Source organism: Neophocaena asiaeorientalis, unplaced genomic scaffold, assembly GCF_003031525.2.
Source record: "Neophocaena asiaeorientalis asiaeorientalis breed wild unplaced genomic scaffold, Neophocaena_asiaeorientalis_V1.1 scaffold376, whole genome shotgun sequence".
Classification (NCBI taxonomy): Eukaryota; Metazoa; Chordata; class Mammalia; order Artiodactyla; family Phocoenidae; genus Neophocaena; species Neophocaena asiaeorientalis.
Window position 1 is genome coordinate 423505 of NW_020174368.1, and position 21059 is coordinate 444563.

General features: G+C 40.1%; 1 protein-coding gene across 1 annotated transcript in view; it reads left to right on the plus strand.

Moving 5' to 3' along the window:
* The window catches only part of MRPS27 (mitochondrial ribosomal protein S27), an 89863-nt gene that overhangs the window by 52968 nt on the left and 15836 nt on the right, over positions 1 to 21059 (plus strand). Inside the window, exon 5 of the mRNA XM_024756160.1 lies at positions 17639 to 17753. Within this exon, the coding sequence (XP_024611928.1) occupies positions 17639 to 17753 (115 nt within the window). The remainder of the gene's footprint in view (positions 1 to 17638; positions 17754 to 21059) is intronic.

Consider the following 21059-nt stretch of genomic DNA (forward strand, 5'->3'; position numbering starts at 1 on the left):
TTTGCTGAAGAAAAGAATAGGGTAGCCAGAAAGCAAAAGATCATTAAGCATATCAAACAACAGTCCTGACTTTTGAATGACCTGAATTCACTAAAGTCGAATTTTTAACTGAACCCTTTGAGTCTTTGTTATCCCTTAAATTGGTAGAAAATAAAATGTACCTAAAGACATGGCTTGTGTATAATGTCACATCCCATGTGGCATTTACAAGGAATGAAAAGTTTTGTCATATTTACTAGAGGAAGAGGTGGCATTATATGCGATATTGTGCTGTAATACAAATGGTTCTCCACAGTGCGCAAAGGAAGAGATTCTTGTTCCCTGTTCTTATGTGGTACTGAATTCACTAAATTCTGACATTTTTCTATCTCTGTTAGACTGTAGCTGTCTCTCCATGTAAAGCAATAGGGTCCATGTATAGAGTTTCAGGAAGGGGGAAATGGTGTTAGCATTGTGTCAACCCTAAGAATAAGTGAGGGTGGATATTGTATTTCCCAGGAAGCTAGGCTGTGGTGTGATGTATGTTCTCAGTTTCCCAGGCTTTGTGCAAACCTGCTACAGGACGTTGCCACATAAGTACCTTGATGCTCTGCTGGGCTTCAACCTAGGTTAGATATTCCCGTTATATTGGTTTCATAATCTTGTGGGATCCGTTCCTCTAGCTTCTTGACCCTTAAGATGTAAATAAAGTGTTTCATTTTTTAAAAATCAGAGCAGACAAGGTACTATGAGTATGGCTGAAGTTTTACCATTTAAGAAATTATTGCAATATTACATAATGTCCTACTTTCTTAAGAAGGAACTAGCCAAGCTTGAGTTACCTGTCTTTCATTGCTCAGAGTAATCCTGAATAATGTTGTTAACATGATTATCCTTTTTTTCCCTAGAAAAAAAAAAAAGAGGTAATATTTAGGGATTGTGTCTTAACAATGCTCTTTTTAAATTTTTATTTTTTTATTTTTGGCTGCATTGGGTTTTCGTTGCTGTGCACAGGCTTTCTTTAGTTGTGGCGAGCGAGGGCTACTCTTCATCACAGTGCATGAGCTTCTCATTGCAGTGGCTTCTCTTGTTGCGGAGCACAGGCTCTAGGTACATGGGCTTCAGTAGTTGTGGCTCGCGGGCTCTAGAGCACAGGCTCAGTAGTTGTGGTGCACGGGCTTAGTTGCTCTGCAGCATGTAGGATCTTCCCGGACCAGGGCTTGAACCTGTGTCCCCTGCATTGACAGGCAGATTCTTAACCACTGAGCCACCAGAGAAGCCCTGTCTTAACAGTACTCTTAACACTTAGCATACCATCCATGTGCTAGGGTCTTAATATGTGTACACAAATGTTTTCAGTAAAATGGTTTAGATTAACAAATAATTCAAAATGTAGTACTGTGATTTCTTTTTGACCTTCGTTGAAGGATATTAGAGTTGAAAGGGTTATTGAGAGACTTTTTTAGCCTCTTGTTTCATAATTTATTAAAATTGAAATCCAGAGAGGTTAAGTATCTTACTCAAGATGTTTCCTTCTTTTTTAAACAGAGGATATTACTGCTGAAATAGTACATTTTCTTTATCATCATTACTTCTAACGTTATATATCCATTGACCAACCATAGAGAGATCAAAGAGCCTGTAGATGTCTTCTGATTAAATGTGACAGATTGGACATATGTGCTTAACCCCATTTCCTACCAAAATCTCCACAAATATGTCAATAGAGGGTAAAAAAGATAAAAACCTACAGAATAAAGAGAACTAGAGAGGAGGCAACAAAATTTTGGAAGCTAGAAAACAGATGGACAGGAGATAACAAACTTCTTAGCAGAAAGAGAAAGCTGCAACTTAAACTGGGGGGAGAGGAAATCTGGAAGCAAGGTGGTTCATACCAGAGGACCCTAGAAAGACTCATAAATAAAAAGCAGCAGGTAATTCCCAAAGAAGAGATGTGGGTGGAACTGAGGCAGATTAATTAGAGGTTTTCATAAGAAGTAATGAAATGCCCAGATTGTTTCTCTCCAACCCTAGCAGAAAACTGGTAGTTTTCTTTCTGGAGAGTTGAGGCAGAAAGGCTCTGGACCTGAGGATCCAAGCCTTATTATGCCTCTCAGGGAGGAGACTGGGGGAGTCCTCTCTGAGCAAACAGACCAATGCAAGAGAAAAGACCTATGCATTCCTTGGGAGCCCCCCAACAAAATAATGCTGCCAGGCTACGCTCGCAAAAGCATGAGATGGAAGATAAGAACCTGTTGTTTTCATTTCTACATTCCTGCCACGCTGAATTCAAGTTTAGTGCTCAGAGTCACACATTTTTTATAAAGAAGGCTGTCTAAATGCAAGCTAACTACGTCTGATGCTTAACAACAACCAGCAATCTGTTTCAAACACTATGGGGGAAACCACCTGTGTTGGATTCATTACAAGCTCTTAGACGAGATATTTATCCTCTGCAGTTCCAATTTCCTACTCTGTAAAAAGGAAAAAGTGTATATAAAGTATTTAGGATAATGCCTAGTACATGATAAGTGTTCAGTACTTTTTAATTAATAATACTGTTATTCATTATCATCTTCTCATCATTAATCTCAGTAATAAAGATTTTGCACAAACTGATCCAGGAAGAGGAAGCTTTCCCTCAGTTTGATTTTTTTTTTTAAAGAAAGATCTAAATACTCAAAACAAGCAAGTGCTTTATAATATGTTGTACTCTTTTATAAGCATTCATTTCTAGAAATATATTGGGTTGGCCAAAGGGTTCATTCTTTTTTTTTTCTGTAAGATGGCTCTAGTAGCACTTAGTTGTCTTTAACTTCATTCGAAACAATTTTGTTAGATTGTATGTGACAGCTGTCATATCAGTGTGCATTTTAAAAAAGACATCAAAATTGGTGAATTTTTGTGTAGCCATTTTACTATTGAAGATGGAAGGAAAAAAGCAACGTTGTCAGCCCATTATGCTTTATTATTTCAAGAAAGGTAAAAATGCAACTGAAACACAAAGATTTGTGCAGTGTTTGGAGAAGGTGCTGTGACTGATCAAACACGTCAAAAGTGGTTTGTGAAGTTCCGTGCTGGAGATCTCTCGCTGGATGATGCTCCGTGGGTGGGTGGACCAGTTGGAGTCGATAGCGATCAAATCGAGACATTAGGGCTTCCCTGGTGGCGCAGTGGTTGAGAGTCTGCCTGCCGATACAGGGGCCGCGGGTTCGTGCCCCGGTCCGGGAAGATCCCACATGCCGCAGAGCGGCTGGGCCCGTGAGCCATGGCCGCTGAGCCTGTGCGTCCGGAGCCTGTGCTCCGCAACAGGAGAGGCCACAACAGTGAGAGGCCCGCGTATCGCAAAACAAAAACAAATCGAGACATTAATTGAGAACAATCAACGTTATACCACTCAGAAGATAGCAAACATGCTCAAAATAAACAAATCAAGCGCCGAAAATCATTTGCACCAGCTTGGTTATGTGAATCGCTTTGATGTTCAGGTTCCACATAAGTTAAGTGGAAAAAAACCTTCTTGACCATATTTCTGCATGCAATTCTGTACTTAAACATAATGAAAACATGTCAGTTTTAAAACAAATTGTGACGGGCGATGAAAAGTGGATGCTGTACAATAATGTGGAACGGAAGAGATGGTGGGGCAAGTGACATGAACCACCACCAATCACACCAAAGGCTGGCGGTCTTCATTCAAAGAAGGTGATGTTGTGTATATGGTGGGATTGGAAGGGAGTCCTCTATTATGAGCTCCTTCTGGAAAACCAAACAATTAATTCCAACAAGTACTGCTCCCAATTAGACCAACTGAAAGCAGCACTCAACAAAAAGCGTCTACAGAAACAGAAAACAGAAAACGCATAGTGAACAGAAAATGCATAATCTTCCATCTGGATACAAGACCACATGTTTCTTTGATGACCAGGCAGAAACTGTTACAGCTTGGCTGGGAAGTTCTGATTGATCCGCGGTATTCACCAGACATTGCACCTTCGAATTTCCATTTATTTTGGTCTTTACAAAATTCTCTTAATGGAAAAAATTTCAATTCCCTGGAAGACTGTGAAAGGCATCTGTTCTTAAAAAGTTTTGGGAAGATGGAATTATGAAGTTGCCTGAAAAAATGGCAGAAGGTAGTGGAACAAAAGGGTGAATATGGTTGTTAAATAAAGTTCTTGGTGAAAATGAAAAATGTGTTTTTAATTATTACTTAAAAACTGAAGGCACTTTTTGGCCAACCAAATACTTCAGGTATTGCTAATAAATTAGACTTTCCTAAGGTTGCATGGGATTATGGGAAAATCCTAGAAATGATCAAATTCTGTGGTCACTATAGCAACAGCTTACCCTGTCTTTCTCTCCTCTTTGGAGCCTATCTTAACACAGACACAAGTCAATAGTGGTTAGTTATATGTATCCACACTTTTTCTTTTCAACGTGAGAAAAGCTATTGTGTTTTTCGTAGATAGCCCATTAACTCGGTGGCCCTTTACTGTCATGTGGCTGTCGTCAGCTGCCTTGTCCAAGTTGTCTGAAGGGGCTGATGGCACCATTGGGTTGGGGGCAGGAATGGGAGCTTTCAGCCTTACATTCTTTCTTGGGTGCCCGATGGTAGAAAAGTGATGGAAAAGAGGGTTCTTGGCTGCTTATGGGGTGGGAGTGGGCAAAGATTGCAGGTTGGGCAGTGGTTTGTTTAGTGGCAAATGGGTTGCCTTGTTGCTCTTTTCCTTATTTGCTAGGCTTAGATGGGTGGCATGTCCTATGTAGATACTCTTTCCTTCCTCTGAGATTCTACCCCACACACAGATCTGAGCCATAAGCATACTTGGCAGCTCTCTTCGGAGTGGTTTGGTGTATCTTCAGTAGGTGTCTGTACTCCTTAGTTGTTGGCTCCAGCCACAGGCTGCTGCGCACTCAGTGGACAGAGGACTCAAAGCATAAACTCTACTGTGCTGTAACCCTGCATCGCCAAGCTTGTGAAAACCAGTCCAAGGGCCCAAGAGCACTAATGGGTAAATTAACTCCTCGTTAGGTCACCTCCCAACTCCCTTCTTTGGGAGAAGGGAGCCTGGACCTTTTCCTCTGATAAATAAAATCAGAAACCCTGCTACCAGTCATGAGACTGACTGGCACACCCTGTACTTGCTGGCTTTGAGCCTTTGGGATTGTGAAAAGCCTCTCTGTTCTCTCCTCTGGTTCACCTTCCAGCGCCTCCTTTGAAACCGCCTCTAGAGGAGTGAGGGGTAGGGGACTCTTCGCTTTCTTACTGAGACGAGCCTTCCCCTTCTGTTCCATCCCTGTTGGCTAGTGGCAGTCAGGTGTGTGCTGCACAGGTGCCCAACACCGTGCAAGTCACATCCTTTGTGGAGAAAAGTAGTCCTAAGAGCTCACATTTAACTCATTTAACTCAGCATGTGGTTGCCGTCAGCCACCCTGTCCAGGTTGCCTGAAAGCGCCATTGCAGCCATTGCACTGAGCACACCACATGTCTTCTCTCTCCAGCCTGAATTTCAATCCAGGGGTGTACAACACAAGTGGGAACAACTTCTACCCACATTCTACAAATTAGGATCCTGAGGTTTTAGAGTTGGTTTCCTGGGGATATAACACAGAAGTGAGGTCCATCTGCTGCCAGATCTTGTCTCTACTTCTCTACTACCAAAAGCAGTTCTGCCCCAGGCCTTAGCCTCAGGAAGGACACACTTGAGGCAGCGAGTAAGCAGTACCAGACAGAATGCCATCGAGTGCTATATCAAGTAGGCCATAACAATAATATTTCTTGTTTGTGTGCATATTTCTTCTCTGCTTGGTTCCAAAAAGGATTAAAAGTTGTCAAAATACTTAACCCAATTCTCCTTTGATTTTCATAGTAACCCAGTGATAAAGGCATTATCACCTTTATTTTACAGGTGACAAAACTGATTCTCAGGTCGATTTAACCAGTCAGTAAGTGAGTCAGGGCTGGGCTCCAGTCAGATGCAGAGCAGCAATCACCTAGTCAGGGATGTTCATTGTCAGGGTGACAATGCTGATTAGTTTCCACAGGAAAAGTAGCATCCTAGCCTCCCTCATCTCTCAGGTAGCAGAAATTTTATTGTTTCTGTCCCTACCCTTCTACCCCTGGAGAAGCACACATTACTATGGTTTGGCTCAGTTCTCTATCAGACAGGCCCTTGAATACTGAGTTAAAAGGCATATGTACCCTAAAGTACTCAACACAGGACACATCCCTAGGTAATAAAGGTATAAAAACATGCCTGAGAGTGATGGCCACCAACTTTCCTCCTCTGGAAAGTGAGAGGAGGAAGGTACAACTTTATATCTGTAATAGTTTGTCTTTAAAATATATTCAAAGAAAACAAAAAAGATAATTGGGAAGAGGAGAGAAACATTGAATTTACTTTTCTACTGAGAGCTGATTTTTAGAAAATTGAGTACCAGAGTGTTATGAAATAATCAGTGTTGTATAAATGAGGAATTGTATTATAATGCTTCTGAATTACCCTTCTATGCTTGTTTTAGGTGCTCACAAAATACTTGGTTTTTGATAATCCCAATCGAACCTCATTGAACGCAAGAAGTGTATTTGCTTATCTTTGTCACTTAGTGTCCAGCAGAATATCCCGATTCATAGTAGGCTGATGAATGATCACATGCAGAGAGAGCAGCTTTGTCCTCACCACATGCTCCGTTCTGTTGGAATAAGTGATTCCATATAGATACAGTAGCAGAACTATTCTCTCTAGTTTAACATTCAACTTTTCCTTAATTGTTCTCTGTTTAAAAAAATTTTTTTTTTTTTAACTAGCTCCCTTGCTTTTTTGCCTAAAGTTAGTGAAGGAAAAATTGTGCCTGTTCACTGAAGGCTGCATGCATTGTAGGAGCCGGGTACACGTGGATAGCCTACAGCTACTGCAGGTGAAATTGCACTTGATGTGTATTCATAAAGGACGGGCTCCCACTCCTTCCAGCTCACTGTAATTGTTCAGCAGATGAGCTAATGGCATTTAGGAAGCTAGGGAAGCAAAGGTATTTTCATAGCTTGTTTCTCTCTCCTCTCCCACAAAACATAGCCACGGTCTGACACACGATCAAAGGGTGCAGCCCTTTTTAGGATGCAGGAGATGCTTCCCTGTGTCTGTGGCTCACAATGGCAAACAATAGAGACTTCTGCGATGATATTTTGCCTCCCTGGTGTTCAAACTTCTTCAGTTAAGCCTGTCTGGAATCTATTTAAATGTTATCCATCAAAGCTTTTCTTTTTTTTTTTTTAATAAAAGGGGGAGTGAACGTGGAACCAGAGGAAAGACTGTATCTTTGCCAAGATGCTCTCTCCTCTCCTTGTGACTCATCCTTAGAAAAGCAGAGGGACTTTGGAAAGCTGCCTGCAGTCACACTGAGACAGCTCTCCTGGCACTTTCAGACATTTTAAAAATTTTCTTAAGCAATAAAAGATGTTTTTCAAATTGTTCATTCCCTCCTTCTGGGCCGGCCTAACAGCTTTTGTTTAGCTGTAGCATGGTGGTTGTATGGAAGTCTTGCCAGCTAGAACAGACGAACCCAGGCCTTTGTTTTTGGAGTATTACTAAGGAATCAGCTCTTCCCTGTTTAAAATTGGTAATCATTCTTTCTTAAATGATTGTTATCATGTTGCATTTGGTCATTCTTAAGAATTTTCTTAGTATATTGTGATGTACAATTTCAAATATTCAGCTATTAAAAAGTTTGGTTTTAGGGCTTCCCTGGTGGCGCAGTGGTTGAGAGTCCGCCTGCTGATGCAGGGGACACGGGTTCGTGCCCCGGTTTGGGAGGATCCCACGTGCTGCGGAGCGGCTGGGCCCGTGAGCCATGGCCGCTGGGCCTGCGCGTCCGGAGCCTGTGCTCTGCAACGGGAGAGGCCACAACAGTGAGAGGCCCGCATACCGCAAAAAAAAAAAAAAATTGGTTTTAGTATGGGGGTGCTAGCTTGAGCTAAATAGAGGAGCTGCTTATTAAATGTAGGCAGTCTGGTTTTTACCATTTGGCAGCACAGGAAAGAAAAGACATCTTAATTCTCTTACCTTCATATATAAATAAGGATGTTTTAGTAATTGGTAAATTAAAGCTTCCAGAAAACCAGTTAGACTAACAAATCTAATCGTCAGTTTTCAAATTTCTTTCCCTTTTAGCTACAAAAAATGATTATGTCCTTTTATGGTTCCAGAAACTGGCAAGTAATTTCTTAATATCCCTGTGGCCACTCCCATATCACTCCCCCAGTTTTGAAGGGTTCAACCATCTCTGCTCTAAGAATTGCCACTTAACAGGGGTTTGATACCAAAAGTAAGTAAGTTATGGTGGTGAACTATTTGGATGTTTATGCCTGCTTAGCAATAATTTAAGGAGTAAAAGAAAGTAGCAACATACAGAAACAATTTGTGTTTTATAGGAAAGTTACTTTGGATGGCTGACTCTTAGATATAAATTGAATACAATGAAGTATTCATTTGAGGAGAAAATCCTTTACTTAGGGAGGGATCAGTTGCTGAAATTTTTATATCTTACAAAACTTGATCTCCAATTAAAATCTACTTTTAAGGACCTTGAATTTAATTTAGTGATTGTATCATTTCATCTTGAAATTTTAGATGCCAGTTTGTGAGGTCTGCTGTCCCCATAATAGTCTATGTAGACTGCCCAAGCTGGGTGAAATGATATTCACCTGACTGGGGAATGAGGCTAGTGGAATAGAGTAGAATCAGATGTGGACTGAATGGTAGCTTTTGTCTTTGAGTCTCTGTTGTCTTATTTGTATCACTACCATTTTTCTAGTTTAACAGAGGTGTGTAAATGTATGATGTTTTAATGAATGGATTAGGCTTATTATTCTTCAGTCATTAAACATGGGAGCTGGAAGGCATTTCAGGGGTCTGGTCTAGTTGAGTTCCAGTGTATTTTGTTTGACCCATACAATATGGTTTCAAAAATAGTATAACTAGGCAGCTACTTTGCTTGGTAATAATACAAGTAGCTTTGTACCTATTGTCTTACATGATTCTTCATGCTTTTTTTTTTTTTTTTTTTTGGTAACAAGGGCCTCTCACTGTTGTGGCCTCTCCCGTTGCGGAGCACAGGTTCCGGACGCGCAGGCCCAGCGGCCATGGCTCACAGGCCCAGCCGCTCCGCGGCATGTGGGATCCTCCCGGACTGGGGCATGAACCTGCGTCCCCTGCATCAGCAGGCGGACTCTCAACCACTGTGCCACCAGGGAAGCCCCCTCTTCATGCATTTATATTAACTGACTGGTCCCTGCAGACATTTGAGTGTATGATCTAGATAATCCTACCTTTTCATTCTACAGTTGTAGGAACTGAAACCCCAAGGATCGAGTGACTACAATGTCAAACGGCTAATTCAGGGCAATTCCAAAACTGTTTCACCACCTGAGTTTTATTTTCCTTGTTTGTTTCTTTGTTTTTAGTAGGTTAGAGATCTTTGTCAAACTGCAGAGATGTTTCTTAAAGATGTCTTACAAATAAAAGAATTGAAAGGCAGTGGTGGAATAGTAAGAGTAAACAGTCTAGTTTATAGTTTAGGTCCTGGAGTTATCTTGCTTATCTTGGATAAATCATTTCATCTCATTGGACACCAAGATTCCTCATCCATAAAGTAAAGGAATTAGACTAGACGATTTCACATCACCCAGTACAGGGCTTGGTAAGTAGTGACTTCTCAATAAATAGTTTAATGAACAGTGGTTATTGAAGGCCCCTACCAGCACTAAACTATAGGTTCTCTAATTCTATATGAACTTTTCTTCCTTCCCCATCCCCAATTTACTTGGCCTAGATGGCTTTCAGAGTCTCTTCCAATCTTGAGAGGAGTCTAAGATTTTTGATTTAGAACTTGTTAGGGGAGGTCGTTGAACCCATGTGCTCTATTGTCTATTCTCCTGTTTTTGGTTTCACTCTCCCATCAGCTTGTCTGTTCCCTGAACTCACTGCACTGCAGAATCCATGTATCCTTTTATGTATGATGGGAAGGAGGCAGCGGGGGGCAGAAGTGAGGAGTAAGTGGCTTTCCAGAATGACCACATATTATTTCACATTCTCTGCCGTCTCTGATCTCCTCCTGCCTTGCACAAAAAAGGTAGCATTTCCTCCTGACTTTGTCTGTTTATAGGCAGGATAATACTTCAAAACCGGAAGTGGATTATCGTTTCAAATATAAATAATACTCATGAGTTTCAACATACATTGTTGGTATTTATACGGTCTTAACAGGCCTAGACACTATTGCCAAATCATCAGACACCTACTGTTGTAGGTCACGAAAAGATAGAAAACTTGTCCCCTGCCTTTTAAGAGCTTAAAGCCTTAATAATGAAGTCAGTAGAGTTACAGAAATATAAACTAGCTATGAACTTGGGTTGTATAACTGGAAGTAAATCCAATCTTACCTTTTGCTGTAAACAGAATCCTTTGAGGTTCAACTTTTCCATGTGTTAGAGAATCAAAATGTTTAAAACACTGTGATGCTTTTCTTCTTTATTTAAAAAAAAAGATCTGATTCTTAAGAAATCCAGATTAGTGCTGAGCTTCTCTTCCATCAAAAATACCCCAAAAGAGATCCATAATCTCACACACAAAAACACATATAAATCCGCTCAACACCAGCTTAACTCTTCCGTGCTTTTATGCTGGTGTGCTTCGTCCCCTGGGCCAGTCCTCTGCCTGCTCATTTCTTTTGTGGCAGACTTAATCCCGACAACTTCACTAAGGCTAGAATACTCCAGAAATCCGAAATGCTATTCCTTTGTCTTCCTCCTTTTTCTTTCACACCTCCCCCTTCCTCAGAACTCTTCAGATATATAGCCTACCCCTGGTTAATTAATATATGTGACTTTCCTGCCTTAGTCATCATATTATTTATGATTTTGCAGAAGTTATGTCTGACGTTCCTAGCCAAAACTTTAGAATACATCAGGAAATGTTGGCGTCTTTTTAAAACTGGCTCATTTATGGCTCATAGATTTCCTACTGAAAACCAAAAATATTTCCCTTATCTTTGCCCGACCCAAGCCAGTTCCCACAACTCTACATGTTTTTATAAATAGGACTGGTTCCAAAATCCAGTTTTTCTCAGCTTCCTGCTGTCCTGAGCTGAAGGCCCTCTTCCTTTAGCCTCACCTTGCCCTCCACCATCTCTCAGGCATGAAGCTAACCTGTGTATCCACCTTGCAAGTGGCTGGAGAAGCCCCACCAGGCACTTCTGGGTGCAGTTTCACTGACAGATCAGTTGTTGACTACAAAGACAGACGTTTTATGCTTTTAGGACCATCGCCAGGAGGGCACCTCAGCAATCACTGTAAATACTTTTTTCTTCTCCAGTTCTCCCCACAAATAATCCTTCCCTGTTATCCACAAGCATCACCTTTTGGAGGCTGACAAAAATAGTAGGCTTCAGACAAAGAACAATTGGCTTCATCTGACTGGGGAGGAGCAGCAGAGCATAGAGTCAGTCTATAGGTTTTTTTCTTTCTGTATCTGAAGGGAGAGATGTCATCTTTAAGATTGTTTGAAACTAGAGGAAACTGGATAGACCAGCAGGGTTAGACTACAGACCATCTGGCACAGGGTAGCTACTTGTAAGTATTTTCTTAGTGAATGAAAAACGTGTCCCCTATATTGAGAGATGTTGATCTGGCTAAACAATAGCCAGATCAGAGAGAAGACAGAATAGTTTGGGGATATATGTCCTGCTCGTCCTTGCTTGTTTTCTAGTCCATGGATGGATATGGAAAATAGAGTATTTCTCCTAGAGTAGTTTCTTGGATGTGAAATGTTATTTCATTATACCAGGTGAAATGCTGGTGACCTCATTTTTAAGCCCAGGGTATGACAAATTTAGACTTTGACTTTGATATCTAGCAAGTCCCTCTGTTTTCCATCTTCACTTTAAAATGTGTTATTATGCTGCATTTATTTAGCGCTTCACATTTGTAAAATTCTATGCCTGTGTTATTCTCTACCAAAAAATCCACTTACTTGTTACCCTTATTAGAAGGCAAACAGGGATACCAAATGTCTCATGGCTGTGTATAGAACTCAGAGAAAACTACTTGTAAACTGGATTTTAATTTTTTCAAGTTCTATTTTGGAAATTGGCAGAATGTAAATTACAATTGAACTGAAATTATAGTTTTATTACCTTATTTGCTTTTCCTCTTATAAAATTAATAACTCTAGGTTTAGAAAGAATCTCGAGGAGGTTATCTGTATAAAATTTGCTCAAATTAAGCAGCAAACCCTGGAGAGATTGATTCTAAAGGAGGCATTAGGAATTTTTAGGGTTGATAGAACTGTTCTTACAGCTTGACTGTGGTGGTTACACAAGTGGATGCATTTGTCAAAATTCACAGACAGATTCACTGAAAAGTGTGAATTTTACTGTTTGTATATCTTTGTAAACCTGTTTTTTAAAAAAGAAAAAAACATTAGAACTTGAAAATAAAAAAAAAAAAAAAAGACATTTTTATCTGCCTAAGAGGTAGATAATGAATTCATTGGAAATGTACAAGCCCAAACTTGGGCATTTGCAAGGGCAATGTTTTAAAAGGAGGGGATTCTTGCTCTTGGTGTGTCACTTAGTGCACACACAGGACATATTTGTTGAAAAGTTAAAATTACCTTGGGCTTCCCTGGTGGCGCAGTGGTTAAGAATCTGCCTGCCAACGCAGGGGACATGGGTTCTAGCCCTGGTCTGGGAAGATCCCACATGCCGCGGAGCAACTAAGCCCGTGCGCCGCAACTACTGAGCCTGTGCTCTAGAGCCCGTGCTCCGGCAACAAGAGAAGCCACCGCAATGAGAAGCCCACGCACCCCAATGAAGAGTAGCCCCAGCTCACCACAACTAGAGAAAGCCCGTGCACAGCAACGAAGACCCAACGCAGCCAATCAATCAATAAAATAAAATTTTTTAAAAGGTTAAAATGACCTGAAGTTCCCCTATAAAAGTAAGAATCTGGGATCTCAAGCAAGAAAGTGGTTTTAATCTAGAATACTGATGTCTTTATTATCAGTTCCTATATTAGACTCCTATATTAGCCCCCTTTTTCAAACACTTGACAAAGATATAATAGTCATTAGAAAATTATTGCATCAGAACTTGGTTTTATTTGTGGTAGTTGGGGGCAACTGATAATTGATGAAAGCAGAATTTCCAGCAGGATGCAAAAGAAAGTAATTATCCTTGTAGAATAAGAAAGTGCGTAGCCATGACTGAATCATATTCTGGTTTGAATAATCATATGATACCCTCTTGCTCTTTGGTTTTAGTTCAGGGAAGCGCTCAAACCTTTCAATAAGTGCCCACTTTGCTTCATTGATAAGGCTCCCGGTCCGCACCACAGACTCTGAAGCCAGCTGTGTTTTCTTCTTGGCACTCTTCCAGTCCTCCTACCCCAGCCCCTCACCCATCTCCATGTCTACCCAGCTCGGGGGCTGAGGTTTCCATCTGTAAAGCCTGTTGCTACAGGATACAGAATTCACTCGGGAGGAGGGGAAAGCTGCGTGTGTGTGTTTAAGGATGGTGGCTCTCATAATCAGATAAATGTTGTGGAAAGCTTGCTCATTCATATGGAAGAGCCAGCGCTGCAGCTAAGTGGTGGAGCCGCTGAGCTCCAGGCTCTGGCATCTGTGCATTAGCCCTGCTCAGTCAGGAGCGCTTTTATTTGTGATACAGAAATAGCTGAGGAGCATCACCACTTTTGCCTTCAACAATAACCTTTGGTTGAACCCATGGAAAAAAGGCTGTATAGCTTTTTTTTCTTTTAATGCAATGATAAAATTGGTCACAAATAGGAAATCTCATGTGACTTCTACACACAATGAGGTACCTCCTATGCAATCATAGTCAGTCTCTGGTGTTTTACTTTTCACTCTTGACTTCCTTTATATAACTGCTCTTCCCTTCTAAGATATCTCAAAGGTATCAAAGACTTTTTCTCCATGTCATGCATCCTGTGATTCTGCTCTCCTTCCTTCCTGGTGACATCAGTCTTGAATGAACAGTAGTGCTGGTGAATGCCCTGAAAAGCCTGGAATGTAACCTGATTTTTGAGGAGAGGAAGCTTCTCAGTTCCCGCCGTTTGACTTGCCTGGGCAAGTTCTGTCTTGCACTATGGACAGAGTTATCTTCAGCCATAGGATACCAGCTTTGGGAACTAGTAAAGCCAGAGCTTAAGAACACACTTCATTCTCTCTTTCTCCTTCTTGTGCCCCTCCTTCCTTCCAAGAAAACACTCATGTCCTTAGGATTGTTGTCAAGTTTCCTTCTTTTTTATAAGCGGGAAGCTCAGAATGTCTCCTGCCTTCATGAGCACAAGCATTGTTGGGGTTATTTGGGTTGCATTTGTTTATCTTTTCCACACTCACACGGTTTGCCTGGCTTGGCAGCCTGCTGGCCTGGACAATAATAAAGCTTCTGTCGAGGTGAGCAAACAGCTGATGGCATGGGGCACAGAGGGGACTCCTACAGTAGCTGCCTGTAATCTGCCGGGCTGGTGGTCAGAGTAGGCAAGAACAAAAGCCAGTCTGTTTGCAGGCAATTTGGAAAATCAATGTGTTAGTTGTGTTCTTGTCTCTTTGCTTTTCTCTTGGCTAAAAGGGAGAATGCTGGTCCAGCAGTTTGCAGAATCGTTCCAGGCAAGTACCCATTCCAGAGACTTACCTGCCTGTCATATTTCCACTGGCTGTTCTGAAAAGGGCCTGAGTTTTTCTGTCTGAACTGCTTAAAAAGCCACTGACAGAGAATTCTTAAACTCAACATCCAAAGTTGGACCCTACTATTCCAATGTTTTGAGTGGTTTATATTCTAGATAGTTACTCACATAAGTTGTGTGCTAATTTTTTTTAATGCTAACGAGGGCTTCAAAAGGAGTTTATTTGTTGCCTGGCTAGGAAATACAAGAATTGCACTTTGAGCAACATATTTCATAATATATGTGTGTTTGCCTCTTATTCCTAAATTGATTTAATATTGTCACTTAGTTGAAAATGTCCTAGTCATGGTTGTGTATCTGGATTATTAGGTCTTACAGAGCAGAGATCACACCAAGTAGCCCTGTTCCAGGATGGGAGAGAGAGTGAACTTAGTAAAGACCCATGTGAGTCTGTTGACACATCTTTCAAAGGACAGCCATGCAGATGATTATATTAGTTGTGTGAAGTCTTGAGTTACTTTTCCCTTTAGGCTTCTAAGAAATAAAAGGTGATAAGGAAAGATTTGAGAAGAAAAGACTTTTCTGTTCATCCGTGTGTTAAAATTAGCTGCAGAATGTTAGCAAATGGCTTTAAACAAATTTTCATTTGTGCTTTGAAGGTCTATAACTAGATCCTATCCATCTTTGTTCCTCTTTTTCAAAGCCTAAAAATGGTCTGCTGATTGTGAATAAGAGAAAAGGGTGTTTGGTTGGATGTGGTCATGGTGCTCTTATTTTAAAGTCCATCAAAAAGAAAAGTAATAACTTTAATGGTCATTGGAGACATCCTAAAGCAGAAGATAAGATTTAAATAATCGTGGGTAAAGGAGATAATTGACATTTTTTGTTTTGTTTGTTTGTTTTCAAAGGAAAAATAGACTAAACCTAAAAGCCACTACTACCAAAAATACCTCTAGCATCTAGTAGTGCCCTCTGCATTTTTAGTGTTTATCACACCCCCCGCCCCCATGTTATTGTTAAACTGGTTTATATACCTTATTTTTGTAATTAGACTATAAATACCCCAAACAGGGAATTTACAATTCTATAATATACCATAGAAGTTAACATAATGATCAATACATTATTGCATTTAATACGTGCTGATTTTTAAAGCTCTTTTTTTATTTGTCAAAAACCTATTGTGGGCCACAAATTGTGTCAGGCACTGAGGAACCAGTGTGGAGCAAGGCAGTCACTGCCCCTACTTACTGCCCAGGGAGCCTACAGGCTAGCGAGAAAACATCACCATCTTTAGGCAGTACACCTGGTATTTCACTTGACTTTTTTTTTTTTTTTTAAATAAAATTAGCTGTTAATTGGCCATTACACTTCAAATCTCAGATTTTTCAGAGTAACAAGGAGTGACGCTCAGGTTGCTCAACTGTTGACTTTAAAATGTGAGGGAAAGCATGAAATACTAAAAGATATAGTTTGTTTCATTTCTATGCAGAGGATCTCATTAGACCTACTATCTAGGGCACTTATACAATGGCTTTCTCTGCCTAGGTCACTCTCATCTTAAACATAATTTGACATATTTCTATCCTTCTGCTTTTATCAAAAGGGGTTAATTCTGTAAAGAAAGAGTGAGAGAGACATTTTCCAGCCAAATCTAAGGCAGTCAAAAAACTGGACAGAGCTAGATGACTTTAAATCCATAAAACATCTTCAGATCTTATTTTTGTCAAATCTCTCACCAGATCACTAATAAATAGCCTAAATTAAATACTACTTCTCACTTGCTCTCTTTTTCTCAGCTTTTACTTTGGCAGAGAACCTGTTCAGCAGGAAACTATCCCAATGCCAGATGGCAGGAAATAGCAGGTGGCAGATTGAATAACCAGCCTTTGAAAAACACCAGTATTAGCCTCTAGCCCCAATTCTCAAATATGGCACAAAATTCTTTCACTTTAAGTTTTTGTCTTGCCTTTTGTTTTTAAGAAAACTGTTTGAATTTTGTGGGGTCCAGGGATTGACTTGCTTCCTCAATGGTCAAAGTGGGGACTTCAGCTGACACGAGATGATGTTTGAGGAACCGTCCGGATCAAAGCAGATAAACAGAGGCGGCCTCACACACTCACACCTCTCACCTGAGTGAGAGGTCTCCCCTCTCACTCAGCCTTGTGGCACAGACCCCCAAGAGCAAGGAGAAGCTGCTCCAACCAGTGTGTGCCAACTCAAGGCAAGAGCAGCATTTGAATTCCTTTCCAAGTTCCATTCTTTTGTGGGAATACTGGTGCTATTATACACCTCAGCTTGGACTGCTTAGGCCTTTTAAAACCATGTGGAGAACAGTAGGAAGCAAGAGGAGATAGACCGAAGCACTGGAATAGGGCTGTTAGAAAGCGTGATCACGGATCCTGGAGGGCCTGAATGCTAAATTTTGCTCAAAAAAAATTTTTTTTTCTTTTTGTTTTCTTTCAGTTCACTGAAGAGTGTCCTAATGTCTCCTAAGTGCCACAAGAAATAGCAATATAACTCAAAGCTGATTTTCCTGTAGAATTGTTATACTATCCTAGTTTTCATTTTTGCTTCATCTGTTTTATTTTAAACTTCTAAAGTATAAGCTTCCACATGTCTTCTAATGAAATGTGTACTTACGTAACACCATGGTTAGTAGAGCATATTCCTGAAATCAGTTTTGTAAATCTCACGTTAAAACAACGTATTGAATTGGGGGTATAAATAAGGAACAAAATTTTTATACTCTTTGTTTATTATTATTTTGCCTTCTTTTTCCCATTTCAGACTTTATAGTGAATGAGTTTTACCCTCAAGCTTTTATCAACTGTTGGTATTTATGACTTTTATGATCACATTGACTGCACATCAGGACCTGCTGATGGAAGAGGGATTTTGGCATTGACATTTAAGAGTTAACCCCAGTTTTCTCTCTTCTTATGCTTTATTTAGATTTCGACACAGCCCCAACTGCTGGTACCTGAGAGATTGGACTATCCACACCTGGATTAGGCAGTGTCTAAAATATGGTGCACAAGACAAGGCCTTATACACCCTTGTAAATAAGGTGAGTTGTTTCCTGGCATTTGCAGCTTATTCTCCTGAGTTTAGGTGATTTGGTGTTTGTACCATTACAGAACAGCAGAGAATAGTACAAGAAGTAACTTTTAAATTTATTTGCCCTCAGAAAATCTTTTTAGAATGGAGCTGGTATAAATTAACCAGCACATTAACAATAGACATTCCGGTAGCTGTGGCTGTTCTAAGCACAGTGACTTAAAAATGGAGTGGTAAAAGCAAAAGGTAATCTAATCACAAGAACTTTGTTGGTGGTCATTTCATTCTTGATCCCTAAGTCTTGGATTTTTTGCCTAGTTCCCTTTGGTGAAGTTTAGAGAAAAAGACGTGACCATTTTGCTGGAGTGTGATCTCCAGAGCATTCAGACCATCTTACACATTTTTAAGAAGACAGACTTCTAGGTTATTCAAAACATGTCTTCCTAAGTCCCTGACTCCTCCCCTCAAGCCCCAGAGCCCCTCTGATTAGGGTCTTTCTGCGTGTTATACTCTACCCAAGGGTTGAGTCTTCATTCCCTTCATAGTATGAAATAAGTACAAAATAAGCAAAAGTTTAGAATGTTAGTATTGTGAGTCTCAAGCTACAGTCCTAGTTTGATCCTTAACAAGACTTTAACAGTATTTCTGTGGAAATGTATTATTTCTGTAGTGTCACTGGACCTTCTATGGCAGACCTCAAAAAGAAATACTAATTTTGGTTTGGGGAGTTCTTGTTCCCATGACTTGGGCCTAATTTAACTTAATATACATTTCAGATAGTTTGTGTGTGAGATGTTGTATTGGGTATGGCATTGTCCCAAAAAAGGAGCAATGTCCTGTCCTTTCCCTTGGAAAGCTTATAATTTAATAAAGTAGATAAGCAGGTTCACTGATAAATCTAATATTAGGCCCCAGGGGAAGGAATGGATTAAATCTTGCTCTTCAGTTCAGACTTTAATGACACAGATCATACTCAAAGAAGAAGATCCCTATGAAAACAAAACAAGAAGTTCTGGAAAGACAAAAAATGTCTATCTCATTTTCTACTCTTACTAGTCTTTTAGTGGAAAGAACACCAGACAAGGAGTCAGAAGACCCAAGCTTAACCTCATAAATTCTACCAATTGCTCATAACTTCAGGCAAATAGTAATTTTGTTCTTCTAGGTCTTAGTTTTTTCAACTCTTAAGTCAAGTGAGTTGTACTAAATCAGTGATTTCCAATCCTGGCTGCCTGTTAGAATCACACAAGAAGCTTTTAAAAATTATAGATGCTTTTCTCAACCCCCAAGATTCTAATTTAATTTAATCTTTCTGGAGCCCAGGCATTGGTATTTTTTTAATTGTTTTTTTAAAAAATAGATTTTATTTTTTTGGAGCAGTTTTGGGTTCACAATAAAATTCAGCAGAAGGTACAGAGATTTCCCACATGTTCCCTGTCCCCACACGTGCACAGCCTCCCGAGTGAGCCATTTGTTACAACTGATGAACCTATATTGACACATAATCACCCAAAGTCCGTAGTTTACATTAGGGTTCACTCTTGATGTTGTACATTCTATGGGTTTAAACAATATATAATGACATGTATCTACCATTGTAGTATCATACAGACTAGTTTCACTGCCCTTAAAATCCTCTGTGCTCTGCCTTTTCATACCTCATTGGTGTCTTTTTAAAGCTCCCAAGCTGATTCTCATTTGCAGTCAGTGTTGAGAATCACTGACCAGTTGATTTCTAAGGTTCCTTCTGGCTTTAATGATTTATCATTCTAAGATACTTTGTTTTTACCCTGCCTTAGGGATTATTGCAGATTTGGTTGACTGCTTTGATGAATTTAAACACTGCTCATGAGCTACAACCTTTAAAGCAATGGATTCTAAACTTTTTTCCATTTTGGCACATCTGAGGCATTCTGCACAGCGTGCTGGTAATAGTGACTCAGTTCAGCAGTGATTTGCAACTGGGGTTTAGGGTTATCAGAATTTCTAAGGGGATGGGTATAATTGGAAAAAAAAGAATTCCTCAGGTGTTTCTGGTGGTTGACGGGGGGCGGGGGGGATGAGCCTACTGAAGTAAGGATTTAAAACAGACGCATGACCACAGCCTAGACCATTAGTAGTCAGACTTGACTGTGCGTGCAAGTCACATGGGAGCCATGGCAACTTCAGGCTTCTTGGGTCTTTAAAAACTAGTCTAAGAGACAAGAGATAACAGATGCTGACAAGAATGTGGCAAAAAGGGATCCCTTGTGCATTGTCGACAGGAATGTAAATTGGTACAGCCAGTATGGGAAACAGTATGAAGGTCCCTTGAGAAATTAAAAACAGAACTACAATTTGATCCAGCAATCCCACTTCTGGGTATAAATCCAAAGGAGATGAAATGACTATCTCAAAGAGATACCTGCAACCCCATGTTCATTGCAGCACTATTCACGATAGCCAAGCCATGGAAACAACCTAAATGTCCGTTTACAGATAAATGGATAAAGATGTGGGGTGTGTGTATATGAACATATACATACAATGGAATAGTTAGCCATAAAAAAGGAGATCCTGCCATTTGAGACTACATGGACAAACCTTGAGGGCATTATGCTAAGTAAAATAAGTCACTCAAAGAAAGACAAATACGTCATGATCTCACTTATATGTGAAATCTAAAAAAGCGGAACTCATAGAAACAGTGTAGAATAATGGATGCCAGGGACTGGGCGGACGGGAGAAATGGGGAGATGTTGGTCAAAGGATACAAACTTCCAGTTGTAAGATGAGTAAGTTCTGAGGATCTAATGTACAATGCGGTGAATGTAGTTAACAGTACTGTATTGTATACTTGAAAGTTGCCAAGAAAATAGATCTTAAATGTTCTCACCACTGCCACCACCAAAAAAATGGTAATTATGTGAGGCAATGAATTTGTTAACTAGCCTTATTGTAGTAATCATTTTGCAATATATATGTGTGTTAAATTATCATGTTGTACACCTTAAAATTACACAATGTTATGTGACAATTATATCTTAATAAAGTTGGAGAAAAAGCACTCTAAGGACCAGAAAAAGCTGCATAATGTGTTCATGTGTACTTTCTCATGGGAGGCCATTATTGCATTGATATTCATACCTTCTGAAAAGAATCACTGAACGAGTGGAGTATGGTGGTTTTTTATTGTCTTGGTTTGGTTTGGGGTTTTTTTTTTTAGTTATGATGAAGTGTTAGAATTGAGCTTTATTTTTCAGACGTCAGTTGTCTTATATCAGACACCCACTCACAACTTTCTCACCCTGACCAACAGTTCCAGTTACCAAACTGC